The sequence below is a fragment of the Athene noctua genome, chromosome 2, assembly GCF_965140245.1.
Source record: "Athene noctua chromosome 2, bAthNoc1.hap1.1, whole genome shotgun sequence".
NCBI classification, from domain to species: Eukaryota; Metazoa; Chordata; class Aves; order Strigiformes; family Strigidae; genus Athene; species Athene noctua.
In genome coordinates this window covers 16,017,377-16,042,388 of record NC_134038.1, presented here as the reverse complement: position 1 = coordinate 16,042,388, position 25,012 = coordinate 16,017,377, and the positions used below count along the sequence as shown (strand labels likewise).

At 42.5% G+C, this 25,012-nt stretch overlaps 1 protein-coding gene across 1 annotated transcript in view; it reads right to left on the bottom strand.

Annotated features, from left to right (window-relative positions):
• Positions 1-596: 596 nt before the first annotated feature.
• Positions 597-25,012, bottom strand: part of EXT1 (exostosin glycosyltransferase 1) — a 181,669-nt gene continuing 157,253 nt past the window's right edge. The window contains exons 3-11 of the mRNA XM_074898508.1: positions 22,704-22,811; positions 18,897-19,016; positions 13,757-13,889; positions 12,303-12,421; positions 11,477-11,572; positions 8,648-8,737; positions 4,768-4,928; positions 3,603-3,774; positions 597-1,075 (exon numbers count right to left, since the gene is read on the bottom strand). Of these exons, the coding sequence (XP_074754609.1) occupies positions 890-1,075; positions 3,603-3,774; positions 4,768-4,928; positions 8,648-8,737; positions 11,477-11,572; positions 12,303-12,421; positions 13,757-13,889; positions 18,897-19,016; positions 22,704-22,811 (1,185 nt within the window). The 3' untranslated portion in view covers positions 597-889. The remainder of the gene's footprint in view (positions 1,076-3,602; positions 3,775-4,767; positions 4,929-8,647; positions 8,738-11,476; positions 11,573-12,302; positions 12,422-13,756; positions 13,890-18,896; positions 19,017-22,703; positions 22,812-25,012) is intronic.

Genomic DNA, 25,012 nt, shown 5'->3' with positions numbered 1-25,012 from the left:
AAGCTATTTCTAGAAATTGAGCTGCTGCGGCCAAGTGGCCAGCACTGTCCCCAGGCAGCAGGGACTGGCGCAGGCTGCACGTGTCCCACACGGCTGTTCCTGTGATGCTCACCCATGGCTGGGCTGTTCAGGATGTACCTCTCCTACCAGAATACACAACCGGCACTGCACCCCTGCTGTGCATGAAGCCCTCCCTGTGCTCCACATCACCGGTTTGCTCCTTGGCAGTAGTGTTCCTCTCTCCCTTCACGGCAAGGCTGACTGCTTTTAAAAATGGGGTCCCCAACCAGAAGGATCTACGCTCTCGCCTGGTTCATTGGCGCTTCTCCAGTTTTCCATCCATCCAAAGGAGTGGACACTACTGGCTTAGGGAAAACTAAGAAAAAAAAATGAAAAAGTCAGCAGTAAATGAGAAACGTTACTACTTCAGCTCTGTCCTGCTTGTGCTCAGATTGTTTCTGAACCTGCTGCATTTTCTCCCCATGAGATTCAAGCATTTAACTTCCGGGGAAAATGAATGAAAATTGCATTGACAATCAAATGCATGAAAGAAAGAAACGGCAGCTTTGAAATATTCACAACCAACACAATTTTGATTAAAGAAAGAACTCTGTTTTTAATAGGTTTTTTTTTGATCATTAAAAAAGTTTAAACCTGCATAGCAATCATTTCAAAAATAATTATTTAATGTTCCATAATGAAACTGTACACGACCTAGTCTTGAGCGACAGAAGCCTGCCAGGCGGTTCGACACAGTCCGGAGCAGTGCAGCCCCGGCGCCGGGTCACCGCTCGCCGGGTCGGGCGCTGGCTGTCGGCGGCACAGTCCGGCTCCACACACTGGCGGCCGTGCGGGGCGGAGGGCGGCTCGGCCCCCTCAGCAGCGCTCCTCAGAGTCGTTCAATGTCTCGGTACTTCTTCCTCAGGATGGAGACCTGGTCTTTAAAGAGGACAGGGTCGAGCCTCATCTGAGAGTGGATCAGCGGCATATAGCCAAACCAGCTGGCGAAAGTGTTCATGCAGCTCTGCCGCTGGGCAAAATGGTCGGGGTCGGCCCAGCGCGAGGCCCGGGACGTCTGTGTGGAGAGGAGAGCAGAAATCAGATGTTGACCATGACGCAACGAAAGGGTGGGAAAGGGCGGGCGCTGCGACTGGGCTGACACCATGCTGGGGAGTGGAGCAGGGGGCTTGAGAGCACGTGGCTCTGAGGTAGCTGAAATCTGCTCAGCTGGGGTTTCAAACCAGAAGGACACCCAGCCCACAGGGGGAGCTGGCGATGGCGAGCTGGCCACCTCCGGCCTTCAAAACGATGCTGAGGGCAGCGTGGCATGGCAGCCTGAGTTCAGCCACGAGCCAGCCTGACCTGGAGCATGACACCTCCGAAAGCCTGACAGCACACTGCTTCTCCCCATCCCTCACTCTTTTATAAACCCTCAAGCTATTCCAGAGTTAGAACAAGTCTTCAAAAAACACCAGGCAAGACAAGAAGGCCACTGCTTTCCACTGGAGGTGCACATCCTAAGGACAGCTGCTGCCCACAGCCTTCAGCCACGGGAGGAAAACGCACTGCAATTATTATGGTTTCTCAGGTCAAAACCACACTTTTGCAGTCCAGATCTGCAGAAATTTATACAAAAGTAATTTCAACCAGCTTGAAACTGAGCTCAGCAGAAGTCCTTATGTGCTTGGCATTACTCGTGTGTAGACGTCCCGCAGGAAAAAGCAGGATGCACCAGTTGAAGCTAGTGCATAAGACAGTACCATCCTACAGATGGAGAAAATTAACTGAAGTTCTACATTAGATCACGTTAAGCTCTGACCTGGTCTTTGACCATGGTCTTTGCATGCATACATGCAAAATACTGTGGCCTGCAAAGTTCAGGGCAGCTGTAATTCTGATGAATGTCCATTGAAACTCAGCACCTCTGGAAAAATAAGGCACTAACAGCTTTGAAGCAGCTATTATTCTCTACCTGTACTTAAACTACATGTATAAACATAATAAAAGTCTTATTTAAGATAAAGTATGAATGCCGAGTACCTAAGATTTTTTTGTGCCAGTTGTCATGCATCTCTCTATAGCACTTACTTTTCCACTATACCTTAAAAAAAAGAAAATTCATAAATTCAAAGTATGTTAATTATAACTTGAAGAAACTGATAAAGTCAGGGACTTGCCAAACGAATGTGGTATCAAACTTGATCTTTGTCCCAGGCCTGTCCAGTTTAGCTCAAGCGTTAGGTCATAATGTGCATTGATTACAGACTTGATTATACCGAGCCACTAAAGCGCAAGCAAAAGCTTGTTGCTAGAGGATTATAGCAGGCATTCTGGCCATTAACAGTGAATTTCCATAGGACTATTAATCTCTGTCACAACACTGAGGTTATGTTAATTTTTTATTTGTCTTTCAAGGAATTATGAACATGGTCCATTACATTTCCCAAAGCTGCAGGAACAACTTGTCTTTAGGAGAGAGTTATAGTTCATGGCTGACTCAAATCACCCACGCTCTAAGAAGAAAAATGAATGTTCAGACTTTGCCAAACAGCCAAAGCACGCCCTGTGGAGAGGTGAAGCTCAGACTGGAAGTAATAGGTACTTTCTGGATGGCACCTTCTTGTTCACAGAAGGTCTCATGGGTACCCAGATGAGTCAGAATTGCTGAATTACTACCTATACCTCAGATGAAAGCGTAGTGGCATACAGATAAGGGAGTCTACAAACTGTCATGGCCACTCCCCAGTCAAAGATCCAAGTAATGCTAATAGAAGAAAATGTGAGGGGAAAATAGAGGGCCACTTCTTTCTCCTGCCCCCTAGTAATCCTGGCACTGTTTGTAGTGTAGATTACAGACACTGTGGCAGCACAACTGGGAGGCTGTTTAGGACCTGTAGGTCTTGCAGGACTTGCTATTCTTCCCATTGCTTGCTCACACAGGAGGAAAAGTGCCCCCAGGTTGCCATGTATCCCTGTTACTAGAAGGTATATCCGTTTCTTCAATGACAGAGCGCTTATGCAGTAGCTGGAAGAGTCTCTAAAGCAAGCATTTCACGGCTGCTAGTGAGTGATGGTGTCACCATGGGACAAAACGTTCCTTGTGGGAAACGCGCTTGATTATCACAAATTACCTCTGTTGTGACAGTCCAGTGACAGTCCAGTGTCAGCACTTGAATCATACTGTATACTTTAAAATAGCCTGGTACATTATATTCTTCAATAATAATTAAAAAAAGAAAACCCTGCTTCTGCTTCTAGCATTCCATGACTAGGTCTTAGGTCGAGAAGATTTAATCAGAAAACTGGAGTTTAATTGAAATTTGGTCACCACAATCATGAGTTCCATGAATTTGGGATCACCATAAATAACACTGTGAGAAAACTATGAAGAGATGCTGTCATCTACAGTAGATGTTTACGATTTCTCCTTTTGGATTTTCCTTCATTATAACAAGCATATCTAAAGTCTACTAACAGTTCTACTAAACTGAAAACTGAAAAAAAAATAGACAGAATTGTATCACTCCGTAAGCCTAACCTAGAAGTCAAACCATTATATTATCAATACATCCCAACTGCTAAAACATGCTGTGCATACATACCTGTCCCATCATGGTCTCCTTATACTGTTTTTTCTGTGTTACTTTGATTGGAGGCAATTTTGTCACAGCTGACACCAAAAAATTCATTAGAATGTCCTCACAATTGGCCAGTTGGTCCACCATATTCTTTAGGCTGGCAGGCAGGTAATGAGTGTACAGGTAGTGATAATATCTGGAAATCAACAGCAGTGTTATTAATACCAGTCACTGGGCTTTCAGGGACTACAAACTCCAGGAAATTTCTATCTCAGGTGAGTCACAAGTTTTGTACTCAACTCTGGATATATCACTTCCATTCTTTGGTCTCATCCTCCAACAAGAAGGGAGAAGGAATCAGTATCTCATCAAGACAGTAAATAGTGCTAATGGAGAAACAAAACATATGCCTTTTTTGTAACTAGGTTGAACGAAATACTAATACTGATACCTAAGTATCAAGATAATGAAGGAGTAGGAAAGAGAGCACTACATTGCTATGATGTGATAGATGACATTGACAAATTCATCCCCCAATTCTTCTTTCAAAACTGTTCAGTTGGAGAGAACTCTATTAAACTGGCCCACTACGGTCCTTATTGTTGAAATTATTCTCCTTTGGGCCTCTATCATTCCTTATGGCCTGTCTTCTCCTTTGTGGGGATGTGGATTAGGCACTCCGGAATTTGTTGACTTTCTCCTAAAATATAGAGAGGTCCTTGGTCTGCTGAAATCCTAACAACAGCGGTTTTCTGCAACACGCTGCAATAAGCTGACCTGTGATGTGTCCACTGTACTGCATTTCTAGAAGACTTTGCAGTCTGCAGCTGTCAGCCAACACATACCCAGAGCTGGTCTGGAAGCAACCTCCTTTCTGCTGTGCTACAGGCCATTCAGCAGAGCAGCTTAATGAATTCGGGAACTCTTTGAAGTGTGTAATTCCTGATGTTAAAAAGAGCAGTCCGACTGCCTCAAAATACAAGTGACTTCAAAGAGACCCAACAAGCACAGTAATGATTACCAGATCCCCAGAGCTAAACCAAGAACTTAAATTATTACCCCATAAAAAGTAGACCCATTTATTATCTTCCCATTTTTTCTCCTCCCCGGAAGAATGTCTTCACACCCCCACCCCCTTCACTATTTTGTTTCATACAGAAGGAGGACAGCAGATGCTCTGGGTTCTTACTTGTGGTAAATAGCAGCTCCTGTCAATACCATGGAATAGTCATTAGTCCATTTGGAGGTATACCCCCACCTCTCCTTAGTGTTGTCCCAGAAGTGACTGCGAGCAGGGTATCCTACAATCCTCTCTGGAAAACTCTGCCAAACTGTAAAGGCAAAATCCACCTGTGGACAAAAATACAGGCCAAATGAATACCGAAACTGTTTCAACAAATGTCAACAAAACAAAATATTACCTTGCCACTAATTCGTAATTCAGAATCTTGGAACTGTTGCAAAACATTTAATTCTATGTATCCATCAGTAAATTAAACTGACTGCTTGACATTTTGCCCTATAATTATGCACATTTTAATGGTTCCTGTTAAAGGGAGTCTAGAGCATCACAGCATTACATTAACATTTTCAAGCTTGCCCTTTACATATCAAACCTTTTCAAGTTACAGAAAGAATGGGTGTAGGTGCATGTATTTATACTTAGATGCAATAGAGTGGTAATAGCTCTGTGGTAAAATGAATCTTCTGCACATCTTTGTGCATCTCACCTACCATTTCAGCACTGTTAACACAAAGCTTGGAAAATCAGGAGTCAAACACCTTAAATTATAAGGGTGGCCCAGTGAGATTAAAACAGGCAATCAATGGTGAGTCGTTTTATGTCTTCCATCCATTCTGAGCCTTTGAGGACCATGCAGGTCATACTTTTAAGACTGTCTCCATGACCTGACCAAGAGCATTAAACATATAGCTTAATAAAGAGGAAGATAAGATTCCCATGGAGTTAAATGGCTTTAGAAGCCTATACTTTAAGAAAAATGCTTGAGACTGTATGAGCCACAAGATGTCAAATGCTGCCAATAGTGTTTTTCATGTTTCATTGTCTTGCTGTGCCTATTTTAATAAATTTCTGAGAATTCAGAAGGTGATAGGACATTACTACCCCAGGACCCCAAAACAAATCCTGATGACACTAGGAAAGGGTTGATTTGGATAGTTTGCAGAAGTCTCGTTAGCACTAGATTTGAAAGGGATTTGGTAAAAATACACATGGAAATATTTTTATCACTGTAAAGTTAGTTGGCAGTCCCTCCACTTCAATTCAGATTTTGGACCTCAAGCGAGACTGAAATTTTAAAAAGACTTAAAGACAATTTTAATTGTCCCAGTCAAACCCAAGAAAATGAGGGCTTTGTTTCTGCACTGCACACCAAGTTCCCTCCAGTACCAGAGGGACCTAAAACTTTGCTCAAAAATTCTTGAAAAGCCTTCCAAGAACCCAGCCAAAGTCAAGGGTGCAGAGGTTAGATAAAGAATAGCTGCTCTGAGAACAGTCACATTTTGTGTGATTACTGTCAGACTTCTCACATTTACAAGTGTTTTTATGAAACAGAAGAGTTGCACATGTACTGGAACACAAAGTTAGGGACTGGTTATTTTCTTTCAAGTTGCTTCAAGGAATCTGAGGTCAACTAGAAAGACAATGTGCACAAACCAGTTACCGTTGTGATAGTTCTGATCTCATCCAAATCAATACCACATGAAAGAACTAAAGGGGTTTTTTTCCCTGTAAAGGCCTTTCCCATAAAACGTGACATCTGTTTTCTTTAGAGAAGTCTGAGAATCTCAAACTTAACTAAATAATAAAGCAGCTGCACTCAGTGCCCTCAGTTGTGCTTTCAAGTATCTGTCCTTGTACCAGGGAGATGCACTAAAGCAACTACCCTAACAGAAAACTCCCTTTATTAAAAAAAAAATCCCACCAAAACAGTCTTCATGCTATATCATTTCCACCAGCATTACCACTCACCTAACCAACCAGGCTACCAGTTTCTTAAACTGCCGTATCACTTCTGACCCGTGCTGATTTCTAATTACTTCCCACGCAAACAAACCTCTGAGCATGTGACACAGTTCCTCTCAAAAGAGCAATTATGCACTGTTCTGTTGTGAACGGAAAACCTTTACTATGCTAGAGCTGGACAGAGTGGAGGATGTGACTGGTGACTGCTCCTCTCAATAGGAATATGATTGTGTTTGACCACATTTCTAAACTGCCTTTTCTGGGCCCTGAAGCTTTGTCACAGCCACCCATGAACAGCTAGTTTCAAGGTAAGTTTCACACCACATATTTCATGTCAGTGTTTCAACATGCTGTTTCTTTGCGTAAGCCATTATGATGGGGGAATTGAAGCAACAGAAAGGTGCCAGTTCTTCACAGAGAGCCACCAAAGAGAGCTACTGACACTGGCACTCGGGCAGAGACACACCAAAGCTGCAAGGCGGGTGCTAGCAGGAGCTGGCCAGCTGGTTCTCACTGCAGCACACAGGCCACGGGGCTCATAGAGCCAATATCTACCGTGCAAACACGCAACATTGGCTGCAAGCTGCTCACAGGAGGGAAGAAGCCACAAATAAATGTGTATGTTGTCTCACACAACAACAAATATTTGTGTTTCAGAATGTTTAGGGTAAAACATGGCCAAGCTGAATGAGAAACACTATTTATTTCGTACTTCTTCCAGAAGCCTGAATGACTCTAAAGTTTGGATGATGACTAAATACCAGTTAAAACAAAATAAAGCCTCAAATCCTTATGGAATCCAGAGGCTGGATTGCTGTAAATGCCACCTCAGGCAATGAAGTCCCTGAGAGGTCTTACCATGGCACCCAGGGCAGCTGGGACAGGACCCTTCATCCTGAGCAACACCCTGCTTAGTAACTCCAGCCCTAGGATAAATGTCTTTTATTTGGTTTGGGTTTTTTTTGGACATGCAGGGCTTTGCACATAAGTGTTTTAGAAGCAGCCATATCTTCTTCATCTAGCAGAAACTACCAAGGTATGATCTTGGTATCAAATAGGTTCAATGCTAACTACTTCTTCCATCTGTGCAGCAGAAGAGGGCTATCGTGGCTCCTTCTGGAGGAGTCTAACCACAGCACAACAAATCCATAATGGAGAGAAAGGCAGTTGCAACCTCATTCATGTAAAACAAATTTAGTGACATCTTAGGGTATACAGTGGTGACTGGTGACTAATGTTAGGCATTTCTTCTATGTTTTTCACTGACATATAAGCAGTGGTAGAAAGATCCCCATCACTGACAAAAAAGCATTTTTATAAAGGTGAAGTGGGGAGAAGGGAATGGCCATGAATGTGGGAAAAAAAAAGGGAAAACAAAAGGAAATCGAGTTTTTCAAGCTATTCCCTGTTCATCATTAATAATGTATTTCCCAAATATTGCACTCTATATAATCTGTCATCAGTTTCCCCTGTGGTTCTCAGGAAGAGGTTCCAGAAATCAATACTCATCCCAGTTGTAAAAATTGGTTTTCTACAGTATTTTTCTTTTCTTAGCGCTATCTTGCTCTTGGCACAAACACTCCAACACCTAAACTAGGCATGATCTCCAATTTTATGGGGCAACACAATGGTGAGAAAACATTCCTCAGTGAAATCCTGCACTAGGGTTGCAACGTTGTCTTTTGTAGCGACAGCAGTCCCCTGCTGCTGACACCCCTTCCTTCCCCACCTACGCCCTACTGATAAAGTGTGTGGGGAGTGAAAGCTACCCCAATCAGAAAAGTGAGAACAGTGTATTAAAGCTGACTGCTCTTGGCTGCCTACACCCGCCTGCAGATATGTTACTAAAATAATAAAGAACGGAAGAACCATATGCTAATGATGAGCCAATTAACCAGGGCGAAAAGCTCCTCTGATGGCAGGCAGTGGCAGGGTTGCTGAAACAAGTGCAACACGTTAAATCTGATGAGTGTAGCAAGAAATCTTGTAGCATTTGCTCACTGGCAAAGCCAGGAGAAGAGCCTATCTGCTGTGCTTAGGCTGAGCTTAGGAGCCAGACACCCAAGACGATAGAGACCCTTACCTCAGTGGTTGAAAGCACGGTGTCCTCATCCAGGCTTAGCACTGCATCTGTCACTATGTTGTCATAGGGTAGGAAGCGACTGCTCATAACCTGTGGGTATCCAAGGCAGAAACAGGATGAAATAAATCACTTGAAGAACTACTTTCCATGGGAAATACTCCATTTTATTCCTCACTCTTACTTCCTCTTGTCTGAGGCACACCGCATATCTCTGTCTGATGGAAAGGACCCTTCAGCTTAAGAGTGAAAGACTGTCATTTTCATCAGCCCAGCAGTCAGCCTACACATTCTACCTGAGGACTAATTTCTGAACAGACCTCCCTCTTTGGAGCAGGCTGCTTTCCTTTGTGACAAACTGCGATGGTCCGTACTGAGAATTAGATGTACCTACAGCTTCGATAGGGAGGACGTTTTCCCTGGTCACTAGGACTGTCTCTCAGCTCTCATATGGGGTGTGAGGATCAAAAATAATGAAAGCTGGGAAGGACTCTGCAGCATTCATAAGGTTACACAGCTGGGAAGCCAAGTAGTCCAGGCTGTGTGTAAAGGACATTATGATACCAGGACAGTTCCCCTATAAGTGGTACAGCTCCATCTCTGTGCATTGCTGCTGTATCCACAGGGAGCTGCTGCCAAGTGGTGCAACATTCTCCATCAGAAAAGGAGAATATGCTAAAGAACATGTGCATCAGTTGAGCCTCACCTCCATCAAGAATTATATTGGTACTGTAGTAACTATATATATAAAATCTATATGCAGAATAAGCTTTTAAAAACTATGACAGGAGAGTTCTCAAAGTAATAGGAAATTGATGGGACAGCAAGATCAAAAAGATAACAGCAAGAAATGAGAATCCATATGGGTTCTTTAGCAGACTAATTAGCACCTTTTGAGAACTGATGAATAGTAACAAGGACACAACACTATTTGTTTCCCGCATTTGCTACGAAAAATAGCCTGGCTAGTTAATAGACTTCTTTTCCAATATATTATGCCAAGAAAACACTACAAAAATCAGGCCCAGTAAGAGGAAACCAACATATGGAAACAGGGACATGGGAAAGTTTTACACATCCCTCATAATGGACATGGTCGGTTCTGCATACCCTGAAACCTGTTTGGAAGCAAGTCTTTGGAATCCATGCCTCAATTTAGAAAAAGTTCTGCCTCTATAATCAGGATGTTCACGGAATCTGTCTGGAGAGCATCCCTTCATCATTATGATGGCCTTGGTCCGGGGAGGCTGTGAGGAAGAGCTGATCTGACAGAGGTTGATGGGCTTGCTTTGCTTATGTTAAGGCAAAGCAGAGCAAGCAGTCAGCAGGAGACCCACGCTCTCACCCCAGCTCTTTTACGGACCATGTGAAATTGTCATAGTACAACAGTTGGGACTACCCATGTATTGTTCTTGTAGCTAAAGCTCCCTTTTGTAAAATAGGTGTGGTAATATATCTTGATTTCATGGGGAAGAGTGAAAGTTAGGTAAAGGCAGACCTCTGTGATCACCTGCACAGAGTAACAGAAGCGCCTGTCAGTACGCTTCAGATAAGCCTGAAGATGAAAAGCAGTTCCTTTGTGCAACCTTTGAATTGCACTGCTCTGGCTCTGCAAACTTTGTCCAAACAAACAGCTTTTCCATGCAAGAAGCCATTTGGCATACTTTGGGATATTAGAGGGAAGACACTGCCACTATAAACACACCTTTGTGTACTCAGGAGACTAATTTGTAATCTAAACAGTGCCTGCAGCCAATTTCTACAAACACTTTAGAACTGGTCAGAGATCTTCTCCTCTATCTCACCTCTGCAAGTTTTCCAAAAAGAAATAAAACCCACAACGTTCAAAAGGCTCAGAAATCACTACAGGCTTTCTCAGCCCTGCAGCAACTCTCCTGATACTGTTTGCATGGCTAGCTAAGGCAAGAGCCATTAGCTGCCAACCTCGCAGGGCTCTTTCTTTCCCCTTGTTGAGGTGACTGGGGTAAAAGACCAAAGACAGGACTATAAATTCAAAACAAGACTGTACAGGCAAAGCAACTAAAAAGTTTTCCCTTTGCAAATGCAAAGCTCAAGAGCCAGCTGACAGAGATTGCATAGGGGACCAGCCCAAAACTGTCTCAGTCAGAGTCTAGAAGCAAGAAGTCTTGCTTCTGTCAGGCCTGCATTTGGAAAGGAATCATCCACTTCAGTGTGGATTTAAAAAAAACCCTCTCTTCTCATCTGAGTGGTATCTGTTTCAACTTTGTGGAAGAGCAAACAAACAAGTGTGTTGTACAGCAAATGATGTATGGTGGTTTTGTTCCCACGCAAGTGTCCCCTGTCCCTTCCTTTTTTGGTGGGATCCCATCACTGGCAGCAATACCCTACAAGGCCATGAAAGAACGTACTTTTCAAAGGCAAGCTAGTATTATTCATTCTGATCTCCTCCTCTGCTTTTGAGTCCACAGCTGCCCCCCAAGTCTTGCATCTGACTTCTCAGACTCAGTGAATGAATCCAGCTGCACCACTACCTTCATGCACCTGCAGAGAGACAGAAATCTCCAAAGGTAGGGTCAGCACTACCTACTCTCAGGGCCACATTTCAAAACTGGGTTCCACCTGTGAATCTCAGATTCATGGCATTAACTGCCACATTGATGATTTCTGAGAGCATGGGATCCCATGCATGAAACACAAATCTGTGACCAAGCTCCTACAAAGGGCCAAGGAATAGAAAGGAGATGTCACACTGCTGGGAACTACAAAGGTTTCACCAAAGCAGCCAGAAAAATAAGTTCTGGTCCCCCTGGAGAATATACACAATCCTTTACGATGTTTCTCTGCTCCTACCTTGCTCTCTCCTTCAATGACTATGACAGGCACAGAAGTGGCAGGCCAGCGGTGTTTGGCTGGGAGGGGTTTATCACAATTCCATAAAACAATAATCTGAAAGAGAATATTGGATCATGATCAGAGACCTTTGTGGCAATGCAGTCCAAACTCTTAGGACTTAGATCTCCAGACAGAAATGTTACAATTCAAATTAGGAATTTCAAAATTAATGATACAAATCTGTATAAAAATAACACTTCATAGAGTAATTTAACCCATTCTGATTATTTACAATATATGTCCACTCAGGCAAATACAGGCTGGACAGGAACTCAGAAAGTCTCTATCTCGGCCAGGTCATACAGATGTCACTGATTTACTTTGGCTCTCATTAAAGGCTAAACCGCTTGTGACACTTCACTGCAAGAGGGTGCTCCTACTGAACTCCCAGGGGTTTCTTTTTGAGAAGCCAAAATCCTGGCACTCATGAGACTAAGAGCCACAGTGGGAGGAAGAAAGATCATGTAGGGGCTCTTGAGGCACAGACATCCTTTTGCAGTTTGCAGCACACACAATCCTGATCTTTGAAGTGCAGTCATTATTTTACCTGCCTCGTGAAACAAAGGGGTTTAATTACTGTCTCTATTCCACTCCCACTACACTCAGAATTTTTGTTTCCCAAACATGCAGGTCACAGACACTAGAAATCTCAGAGAAAAGAAACATCAGAATTGAAACAGGGGGATGAAACAGGACTGAGAAGATCCGAAGTCAGTAGGGTCTTCACTCCTGGAATAGTACTTTTGTCTCCATTGTGACTGACAGTCAAAACAGTGTTGCTTACCTGTGCACAGTACTGGGACTTGGCTACAGCAACCAGGAGTTTCAGCACGGGCTGAGACTGGGAAACCAGAGGAGTTACTGCATGGATAACGGCAGTGAATGTGGAAAGAGGCTTCAGACCTAAAGTGAAGAGATAGTATGTGTTCAGTAAAGGAAAAATTGACCCCGTTAGTACAGATTAAAGGACTCTGGAGATGGAAAAATAATCTGTACTTGATGCAAACCTTGCCATGTTTTTTTAGGCCATCTCCTTTCATCTCAGATACTATGTTATCAGATTCTTCAGAGGAGATCACACTTCCCTTTAACTCCCACACACTCTGAAATCCCTGACTCCAACACAATTACTGCCTTTTCTTACTCACTATTTCCACAGATGTCCTGCAGTCTCTTTCTTTCATCCAGTTTGTCCCACAGATAATATTGACATCTAGTCTGTTCAATCAAATGCCTTTCTTGACATGGGTTCTGTTTTGCTGCCTGGCTCTGGATGCTTGATGTTTTCTACAGATTATCTCCACAACTTCCAAAAGCTTGTTGAGTTTCCTCAGTTCCATTACAGCCTCTGTCAGATTTTTGCTGTTTCTGGGTCGATCCCCATCCACATGCATCTTCAATTACTTCCTGAGCTGATAATTCTGCTTGCATCCTTGCCTTCCATTCTGATATTTTTGTCTCGCTATGATTTCCTTTTCTGCCTGAAATAACAGATCCTACTGGTGTCTACTCTTCATTACTGCTCTCAATCTCATCTAAATTCATCTGCGCAGGGTCACAGTCATTTTTCATCAAAATTCCCACAGAAACCTTCTTCTCCCTTTTCAAGATGGTAACTGTGAATTTTTAGCAGGTGAGCAGTACAGATCTACACAAGTGGGATGGTACAGGCTGAGCCAAAAGTAGCAGCAGTCTGGTAAGCAGGATCACTTCAGCATGCAGGCACATTCCCTTGCAGAACTCATCATTTAAGCTCCACTTCAGGAAAAAGACACGAACCTAAGTTCTACTCATTCCTTCTAGTGGGATCTGTACAAAGACACATAGTATGGAGAATAAATCCATACCAACTATGCACTCCAATAACAAGTGTCATGGGTAAATTACCGCTTTTCCAATTTGCCAAGCACAAATAAACAAAGAAAGCAAAAAGCTATTCCTCTTATGTCCCTTCAGGCCACGAATGGGTCAGCAACTCAGGCATTAATTACTGGCAACTGAAAAGTATGAAGGGACATAGATTTTTTTAAAAACAATCTTTGCAAGCAAGAGACACATGATGCATGTTGATGAGGCAGAGACATTCCAGTCTACAGGGGAGATTGGGACAGGATAACCAAAAGGCATCATTAAGTACAAATGAATGGCAAGTCACTTGGCACACGCCACTCAAAGATCAAATTACAAATTTCCACTTAAATTCCAAATACCTCTAGATTACAGCAAGAATTCACTTACCGAGATTAGCATAGTAGTAAGGAAAATCTCCCAGATATGAAGAATACTGTGGCAGTACAAATAACCCTCCAGGATGTTTGTTCCATATTAAGCTGTTACGTGATATGTGCTTAAATATTCTGTCCTGAATAATCTGGAAAACAAGAAAGGTGATGATTTTTAAATAGACTGTAATAGTCACTGGTAGCAGCTTCAGGGACTCCAGCTGACTGGAATCAGCACCCATTTTGCAAAAAAAAGCCTGAGTCATGCAAATTACTAGACATTCCTGCTTAATCTTTCCTAAAATGACACAGAACCTGCACACTTTGACACCACTTCAGCAGTTCAGGTTTTGTGCAACAGGTTTCAGAGCAACTCATCAGTCTCTCTGGACATAGGGACCCTGCAATTCATTGCATTTTGAATTTCAAGTCAAATATTTTGTCCATTAGAGTATCTTAGCAGTTGTAAGCCTGATTAGTTCATTGTCAGTTTTACTATCCAGAACTCACAGAAGATAATTATTTGAGGATGGCATTACAAAGCTAGGTATTATTTAGAGATAATGAGAGCATTCAAAACCACAAAGACTTTCAGCAAATCAGGCTGCACTAATTATTCATTTTTGCTTAATTATAAAGGGATATTAGCATTCAGACACATTACTGATTCCACATCTCAGTTCTGTAACAGTTCCTTGTTGGATGAAACAGAAAAAGATCTTTTGTCAACTACTCTCTGTCTCTGTAGAGGGCCACAAACATAGATTCCTAGTTTTTTAAGGTCAGAACAGATTGCTAGGTCATCTACTTTATTGTCCAGAATACCACAAGCCACAAAAAAAGATACATGGCTGTACAATAAATATGTATTTATAAAATCAGTTAAGAGTTACTTCACATCAGATGCTTCTATGCAAGAACAAAAGTGGTTCTTGTACCGAAGGGACCTTTTTCAACTTGCTGCAAAGACATAAAAAGATTTGGCAGTGGGAAGCTGTAACTGGACAAATTCAGCCTCCAAATAAGATGCAACTGTCTGAGTGCAATCTGCTGTTGGGCCACACATTCTTACAGATTTGGCTTCCTTCAGAGCATCAGAGGCTGGCAGGTTTGGAGATGGGACACTGTAAAGGGCCAGAGGGTGGTGAGGAAAGAATTTCCCCCTAAGTTGGCTAAGCAGGACTGCCTTGCCTTCTTCTGCAGCTCATCTTCTGTGATCTCCTAAGGAAACTTCACTTTATTGGCAGTTTATTCATTGCACAGGGCTCAAGTGACAAGAATATGTTTTCCTAGCCTAACATCTCTGGCCTTAACATAGGCATATCTGGGTGAAACTCTATGCCTCTGAAGTTGGACTAAATCTGATTCCTCATCATTCATTCTAGCCTTAAAATCTACAGAACTGAAGAATTTATATACCTACAGCATATGAAAACAAAAAGCAAGCAAAAGATCTAACACAAGCTGAACAAAAGCAGCTGCTGAAGTCTAAACAAGCTAAAATCTCTGTAAACAACTGAGTTCAGGGACATTTGGTCAATACACAACATGAGTAAGTGTTGCCACAAGCAGTGGTTTTCCTGGAATTTTTGATTGACATGACAAAAAAAACATTAAAAGACCAGTTACATTGTGTTAGACAATCCATCGCTGGTGGTGATATTTGTATTGCTAAACTGGAGCAAATGTTAGGTGTTTGCATGCTTGTCTGAATTTTGCCTACAGCCAATTACCATAGCTAATATGTAGTAATTCACTCACATGAGTAAGTTAATTTAACTTCATTTTTGGTCTTGGAATAACAGATTTAGGACTGTATTTCCATCACTGACATTAGCATATCTGAATATTTCTGATTGGAAAGTCAGGTGTATCAGTTGTGAAACTTGTTCTTGGTAGTGGAAAGAGGGAAAAAAAATAGATGATGACTGTTATTTCCCCATCTGCAAGTTATGCCACTAAACAAAGACAGAACCTTGAAAGTACATATTTTCAAGTGTTTACCACAAAGCCTAAATATTACAGCTCCTTCCTCCTGCTTTCTCAGAACTGGGGCATAATCAGATAAAGAGAAGTCTGTGAATTTACATGGTCAGGAGGTTTTCACAGACGGTGGAGTCTTCCACCGCACTGGTAGCCAACAAGGCTGCAGGGGAAACACATGGCTCGCATTCAGCGCTGCCTCAGTGCACCCAGAGCGAGCGCAGCTCTAACACGGAGCAGGCCCCCGGTGCCACGCAGCACACGCAGCCTTCGGTGCATGTCAGGCACACAAATCTCACCAGCATGGTTCCACACCAGGCTGGGGAGCTGGCCTCAGTGATTCATCACAGTTAACAAACGGGAGATTAATTTATCACACTCCTGGTCTACATAAGAAACCTAGCTGTCTGTCATGATAGAGAAAAGACAACTTGGCAGAAAGAGAACAGAAAAGAATTTAAAAAGATAACATGGAGGACAATCAATTAAAATGCAGAGTGCATAGTGTTGCACATATTGCAGAGACAGAGAGCAGCTACATGGTCACTCCAATGATGAAGCATGACAGCAAGTTTAATAAGAGAAGGAAGGGGTTAGGATCTCTGGCAAGATCTCCCGTTTCTTTTTGGAATTCATTAAGAGTTCAATATTTTTGTCTCCCTCATTCTCACACTTCAAAAAGTTCACATATTGCCTTAATCATTGCTGCTTCTCAACATGCCCCTGCCAAGCATCAAACATTTCTTGTCTGTACTTTGTGCTGTTCCTCTTCCCTCCTCTTCCTGAGTGGAGGACTGAGCACGCTGCACAAGGATTTAAGGGTATTTTGGGGTTGTTTTCTGAGAAAAGCAAGCTGAAAAAGTGCAGATACACTGGAGCATGCATCTAGATGGTGTTTTCAGCAGTCCACTGCTGCGCTGCTAGTGCTCCCACTCACCAGCCTGCAGCAGACACTCATGAACACTGTTTCCTAACCCACACCATGGCCATGGCACCGGGCAGTTCCTCTGTGCCTGCAATATGGGGTTGCTGGCCAAATGATTCAAACCTCTTATTTTGGGCTATAAACTGTGTAGCTTAGGCCACCAAATGCTGTGAGAAGATTAAGGACCTTAAAATGTGACTTAGTGTTTTCAGAGGTGTCCAGGATAAAGGGCAGAGGAGAGCTGTGATGTCCTTGCAGACATCTGAGTTGGTGAAGACTTTTTCTGTACTGATAGCATCATACGTGGACATGCACTGGCACTGCAGTTAGCAGGCGAGTGATTATTCTGATGATATCTAACATCATCAGAGCAGTCTGACACAACAGTGTTACAACAGAAGATGGATAACATCCACCAGAAAAAAATGATCCTGCTAGGAATTTACTTCCAGGTATCAGATTTTAGGAAGAAGATATATTGCTTGCAGATTTCAGACACCAAAAATCACTCTCAACTGTTTTACTCCATTCCTAAGGAAAGTTAACTCAGGACTTTACCTAGGCAAGTTGAAATGTGAAACAAGTATCTGTTCGTAAGAACAGAATCCCTCTGTCTCAAAAATTTCTGAGGTCCTGAATTAAAAAATAAACAAAACCCCCTCAAACCAAAACCACTCTTGGAAACAAATGAAAAAACACAGAACATAACTTCAACACCAGGCATACATTACTTGGTTTCATTAAATTAAACCTTCCAGGAAGATTTTTGTTTTCACTTTAGTTTTTCCCCTCCGAGACGAAACGCCAGCTTGCTGGTTGCCCAGCTGCTTCAGCTTTATTACAGGTTTTGCTGTACCCTGGGCACCCGCAGCCACATGGGCCAATGTGTCCCAGGGCAGTGCTAAAGACACATCTGTGAGCACTGGAGCTTGATGTGATGGACACCAAGGCCGTGGGGGCTACAGGTTACATGCCCTCGAGACCAGCCCCAGCACAGGCAGGAGAGGGGCAGCAAGAAGAGCCATGCAGCCCTTATCCTTTTAGCAGTCTCTAACAATAACAGGGTGTATGCAGGGAAGGGGCAGATGATACATAAGGCACCCTGATTGTTCCTAGGACTACTTCTGTAAGGGTAAGTTAGACTAAGAGCACACGGTCTTCCAGCTTTGTGAGTCTGATCCTGGTATGGGCTGTGATAATTATCACTACCTCATCAGTGCTTATGGGGATTTTGAGGATGCAGTTCCCAACACGCAGCACAGATGAAGACATGCTCTTGAGGGCGAGGAGAGTGTTGTGAGGATAGCTATGCCAGGGGGTCTGAAAATGTTCCCTGGCTGGTTCTCTTCACTGGCACAGAAAAACCTAAGGCACTGTCTTACAGCAGCTAGAGGGAGATCAGCCATGGGCAACCTGTACTGCAGGCAGCAGCACTCATTTGCAGTTTTCAGGGGAAAGCAGGCACAGCAGGAAATGTGGAGCTTTATGACTGTGCACAAAGATGGATGCAACTGTAGAAGCATTAGCATAAGACAAATGCATTTGCACCTACAAAGTGAGCCACTTTCAGTGGTAAAAGTGTGTCAAAAATTTATGTGCAAAACTGCAAAACAATTAGAAGAGAAACCTGCTTTTGAAATTGTAGCCTGGGCCCTACTTCTAAAGAGCCTTTCATCTCTTCTGTCTCTGAATTCAGAAAGGATTCTCTCCACATTTGAGATCAACTGTCTCCCTGTTTAACAGCAGCCTAATTATGATTATTTATTAATATTTTATAAGGCTGATCAGGCTTTTCCCTTACCATGTGTGTGAAGATAAGACACAGTGATTTACAAGGCCCCCCCCTTTTTCCTTAAGCCAGACCAACAGCCCTATAACAAGGCATCAAAACGTTAAGGAATGGTCAAGTAATATTTTTTTCCAAAATAAATTCCAGAACTGTTTCTTAAAGAAACACATTCACTACCAATCACAAAGATAGTTGATTCATAAGCCATAAACCCTTGCAAAGGCAAGATCACACATGACAACTTTTCCGTGTGTTTTCACCATGCCAGTTTTCAATGTGGCTTACAATAATGAAGAAAGTGTCTCCTTATGGGAGAAAACTTATCAAGACGTGAGCCTTCTTCCCAGTGACCAATCATGCATCCTGAAAATCAAGGTCTGACACTGGCTGAGGACAGGAGCAGCTGGACAGGTATGGAAACCTCGCTGCTCGGCAAGGTCCCAGACAATTTTTACTCACCTCTAGTGTAGTCAATACAATCTTCTCAACTGAAGAAAAATAAGCCTCCCACAAGAACTGTGTCTGCTGTCTAAGTGCTAGGATTTTATCCTGATGGATAGACCTGATTGTAGAAGGAATCTGTAATACAAGATGTAATATAGTCAGAAGCTTTAGAAAACAATGCAATCTCATCAAATTAATATGCTGCTGACAAGCCTGCTCCTCTATTAGCAAGCTGCACAGCTTCAGCACTCCTGTCCGACAGAGATGCGTGTGTCAACAGTTAAAGCCCTGATGTAAAACGAATGAGACACAACCTTTTATAACCTTTGGCACTGAATATATCAATTTTGGTTTTTAATCTGCTTTCTTTTAGGTTTTGGTTGTTTTATAGTAAGAAAAGCTCCTTCTCCCCAGCACTGTGGCACAGCACAGTAAGGAGCTCCTCCATACATCCCTCATGCACAAAGCTTTTCATGGACTAGTATTTTAACCAATTAGTACCTGCAGGTTGTGAGAGTCCAAAGTATATTAAAAGTATCTGGAATGGCAGTTGCCACAGCATGGCAACACTAAGTGCCCTAAGAAAAACACAGCAACATCTTAAGTAAGACTCCACTTTTTGGGAGCCTGTGGATCAAACTGCATTTCACTAATTACTGTAGGTGGAAAGAATAACATCTCCCACAACACCTGTTATTCACAAGGGAAAACACTGCATCTTTTTTTCCCCTTCCATTAAATCAATACATTCATTCTGGTATAAGCTGTCTTCCAAATAAAACCTAGATTGTCCTGCTGCAATGCTTTGCCATTAAAAAATGTAACTGCTCAATGGATCAGAAGGGGAGGGCTTCACTTCTGTGTCTTTCCCCATCCCCACATTCCTCTTCCACAGTGGAGGGAAACTAATGCACATACATGCCATTCTGTAACTTAGGACACTGACCAAGGCCTCCAGTACACCACTGTGACAATGCAAACTGACATTATCAAGGGAATTTAACAGCAATTTGCTTTGGTTACAAGGGCTACTCACAGCACCAGAAAGGCATCTAGGATATGCTGCCGGTCTGTGTTCATTCTTCGTAGGAATGAACAGTTGTGCTCTTCCACCCACTTTTTGGTGATTCCAAATTAGACCACCTCGTTCTCACTCATTTCTCATAAATCTTTTACCTAAGTCGCTAGTTGTAAAAGCACATACCTGGGCTGTGTTGCTTTTTGCATATCATAGCTTATTCTGAAGTTTACCTTCACCCCATCACATCCTGTACTTTCCTGACCAGAATACCCTTTGCTTATTCCTAAAATAGAAATTCTGAGAGGTGGCAGTGATCATTATTTGCTTTCACATGCTCCCGAATCAAATGATTTTACATGAAACATTTTCCTGAAGGAAATTTGAGATTTCAAGAATTTCTATATAAAAAAATTCTGCAAGAATCAGTAAATTCTTTACTGCATAGTTTCCATCGAGGTCTGGACACTGCATCCAAAAGGACCATGGCTCCACAGGGTGCAGTGTCATATGGGACAATCTGTACTCTCTAAGTCCTTCGTCTCTTAGACCTTCATCTTAGAGAAACTGATAACTAAAATACAGAATTTGAGCTTAAGAGAGAGTCACTTCAGCAAGGTGGAACAGAAGAAAATGGTCGGACTGTCGAAGATGGTACTTTATGTTCCTTCATTATAGGCTCTTTAGGTAAAATATAGGTCTTTAAGTAAAATATTCCCTGCAAAACTAGTATGAAAGATGGAAGCTAAAAACATGTATTGGTACATGTTTTTCTAACTGATCACGTCACTGTTCGTGACATGATGCAGTAAATAACTGTATTAAATTTCATCTTTTGAGGTGAATATTCTTTCTTTTCATTACTTTTCCAGTAAATTTCAATAAGTAGAGTGATAATGAATATTACCTGCACTGGCTGTACACAGATGTGTATTAATCACACCCAGGATTATTATCAGCAGCAAACACAAGACCAAAGTCACTTCACAGTGGTGATACAGCATTTTTTCTATAAACTTAAACATTTCATCGCATTATGTGCAACCTTACGTCTGTTTGTGTACATGTGTGAGCAACAAATACAATCAGTATTCATTCCCAACTATGCTTTTGAAAGGGAAGGCTGCTCTGACTGTGAAGGTTACTGTAAGAAGTTATGATTTTAGACCACACCATGCTTGAGAGTGCCTGCAGAGTACCAAGGTTAAAAAAACCCCTTGGTGCCTGATCCGATACAACAGCTGGAAAGAAAAATCAGAGCTCCCATTATAACTGCATTTGTCTATTAGTTATTAATCTACTTGTCCAGAAAGACAGGTGGGAAAAATGATGTATTAATACTAATCTGGCAAGATTACACTGGAATTATTAGAACAGGATGACGTCTTAATAAAAGGTTATTTCAGTAAGAAGTAGGGGGAAGGGAAAAACCACCCTGCACAAATAAATGCAGAAAGGCTGGATTAAGCTCTCCCAGTGCTATGATGAGGAGAATATGCAAATAAAAACATCCAAGCTGCTCTCAAACAGGAAATGAAAAACTGTAACATAACAAAAACATTTCCCAGAGCAGACATTCAGGCCCTCTGCCAGCTCTTTAAAAATACTGTTAATAACGGTGCAGTAGCTGTTCAGTATGGAAGCAGCTGTGAAGAGAACGAATGGCATGTTACCGGAAAGCATGAAGATCAGCAGATTATTATTATTTAAAAAGAGAAATAATTTTGCTCGGAAAAACATGCTGTCCACAGAAGCAAAAATCAAATGGCCCTTTTATATTTGCAGCTTGTATCACATTAAGAATAGGGAGCACTTCACAAGGCTTGCTAGGCCAGCCCTTCATAAATATTTACTTCTTCAGGTAAGTAAACAGGGATCTAGTGAGATTTCCAAAAGTACTTCATTTTTGGGGTGCCAAGACACCTGTACCTTTGAAGGCTTCTCTCTGTGGATGACAATAGCTTGACACTTTGGAAATGAGGTAGATTCAAGCAGCCCTCTTAGTGGTTACTTAGTGGCTATTTCAGATCTTGTGGATATCAGCTACATGCTGGGCAATGGCACTTTATCAAATACTACTCTGGGGAAACCAATTTTTCAGTAACTTGCCCTAACATCAACTTCTCCACATACTTTACAGAATGTATTTAGACTATAAAACCCACTAGCAAAACACACACAAAAAATTAGTAAACTTAAACCCAAAGTAGATGTTGTAGAAAGCTGGAGATCTTCTCAGGCCATTTTTGTTCCATGATCTCAAGGAGATTAACAGTAAGAGACGTGAACACTGCTTCAGAAAGCAGTATTACATGGTCCAGACATCAGAAAAGAGACAGATTCTGCTTCCCACAAAACTATCAGGTAGCTCCTGCCTGAGAAAATACCTTCAGTACCTGCCAGCCAGACACACAGCACTGGTGGGACCCCTGAGGATAAACTATTTCTGAAGGACTAGAGCAGAACCTGCATTCAAAGGTTTTCTCTCTCATCACAGCACCCGGTCCAGGACAGCTCTGTCTCAAAGAGGTATTCAGGTCCTCCACACCATAAGGGATATCATGCTCTTAGGAAAAATAAGAGTCTCCTGCATTTAAGAATGTAGCCTGATGGCTGCAATGACCTTCAGGTCAAAAAATGAATGATGTCATATTAAATGAGTTCATAGCCAGTGTGACACAGACAATCCTTTCATGATAAAAATTCTTTTACAGCCCTGACCTTTTGGATTCATCTTCCCTGTCCATTTAGATGGCGGCAGCAATAATCAACTGATCCGCTGAAGGCCACGGTCTTTTTCTTACCTGTAATAACAATCTCTCATCGCCTATGACGGCAGCTTGGTTCCAATCAATCACTTCCGAGAACGGCAACTCCCATCCGTTGCTGAGCATAACCGGGACGCAGGCAGCCTGTACGCACACAGAGGCATTGCAGTCGTTAGCGGGTACCCGATGATTAGGGCAAGCTTTGAGGTTTGCACCAACACCATGACTGTTGTTTTCTGCACAAGCTCAGAAGGAGAGGCAACATGGCAAAGAATAACAGAAGCTAGAGGCCACAGGAAGGCAGCCCAAATGTTTATAGTTTTCCATTTTGCACTCATTCATATTTGCTGAAAGGTGGGGTTTGCATGGAGAGTGGCATTTGAAATCTGGTGCTTATGCTGCCAGACGAGGGCAGAACTGTTAAAATGCTGCCGACATAACACTGGAGAATTTAATACAAAATGATGGCCTCCCTCGATGCTTTGTGAACCATTCAGCAGGGAGCTAACTCCCTCAATTTTTATAGTATGTTGCAAGACAAACCTGCAGATCATATTTAATTCCAGAGCAGTTTTTCCACAAAGGAGTGAACTCCCTATCCTATTTGATATCAACCCTCCAAACAGACGCAACTGCACAAACAACTCATCTGTCATCACATGTCTGCAAAAATAAGAACTTCTTTCTCTCTTAAAGCAAAGAAAAAGCATACACATTTACTATCTATTTCATACCAGTATGATCTGTCTAAATTATTTAATCTTTTATGAGTTGTGCAGGTTCCTATGCACAGGCAGCAAGTTTGTGAATATTCAGTAATTCAGGGCAGTATTTCCATAAACAAATGATCACCACTACATTCTAATCAGCCGGATCACAACATAAAATCCAAAACAAAAACCTGATGCGGTGAAAGAATCTACTACCAGAAGATCTGCATCAAGCCGGTGATCTGGTTCATTTTCTTTTGGATCAAGCCAAGATTAAGTACTCTGAATTTGGTCCAGACTAGGGTTCAGACCTCCCCAAACCTCCCAAAAGATGGTGTAAAGGGGAACCTTTTGGACTGCTGTACCTTCCTTGCTAACGTGTATTATACGCAGGATCTTAGACTGGTCAAGTCTTTGCATTACAGCAGTGCTTATGTGTATAAGAACTGATTTTCTGTAAGGAAATTACATTAGTGCATGAAAAAAGCCAACCAGAAAACACTTAGCAATGTGTTTTCATTTTTAAAACATTCAGTTAATGTGGATTACGTCTTTCAACATGCCCTGGAGTCAGACAGAAACTGGGAATTCATCATAATCGGTCAATACTGCTGCTAGCCTGCTAGAAAAATGCTTAGTGCCTGCATTTTGTCATCATCAACCTGGAGTCTCCCAAGTTTTGCAGAGTGAGGTGTGCCTGCTTTCTTCTCCTGAGATGATGCATCTAACAGAAGCTGCCTGACTTGTTGCCCAGATGAGAGAAGAGCAGAGCAGTGGTCTTCAGGAGGATCTGAAGTGACTCCCATCCCAAAAAAGCCAGTCCCACTTCTTCCTCCAAAGCAGCTGGAGAGGGAACAGCACTTTGCAGGCTCTCCTGAGTAGGAGCAAGGAGGTAAGTGACAGTCTAGAACTTGGATCTCAAATGTGACAGTAGGTGTGGGGTTCAGTGTCTAAACCTAAGTGTCCAGTGCATTTGGGATGCTCTAGGGTATCCAAGTAATCCATGAAAGGCTGGCAGACATGACACAGGATCTACTGGAGACCTTCTGGAGAAGCAGAATACATTATACACCTACACTTAGGTACCTCAATCCTGCTCTGCATTGCAGTAAACGATACTCTTCAACAGCAGCTAGGACATTTTGTGGTTGATGAAGAAAAGTGATGTGATGCTAGTCATTAACAGCTTTACTGCCAGTGCTGGGAAACTTCCCAAATGTCAAAAGGAGAGCAGGAGACAGGAGCTTGTAAGGTGTCCTCATTTGCCATCTCCCTGACACCAAGAACTGCCTCAGGCTCCCCTTCCCTCCACTCCAGTCCCCACGGAAATCCAGACGACAGTCCCAGAGGGGAGCTGCAGCATCTTCCAAGACGCTCTGTAAGGCTGACTGAAGATCCAGGACCTCAGGGCTGAGCTGATGCTTGCCAAAAAGAAAGATCACACTGGCTACAGTGACTCAGGAGCCCATTTGCATTGCCCTCTGCTGCCGGCCAACAGCGAAAAAGGGAGATCATTAACCAAAATGTTTTTAAAAGGTGAAAGGGATGCAGGTGCTGTCCCAGACACACTGTGAGTTCCCTGAGATCAGCCTATGTCCACTTTAATGTAAAGCTTCCATCTGAAGCTTTACAACC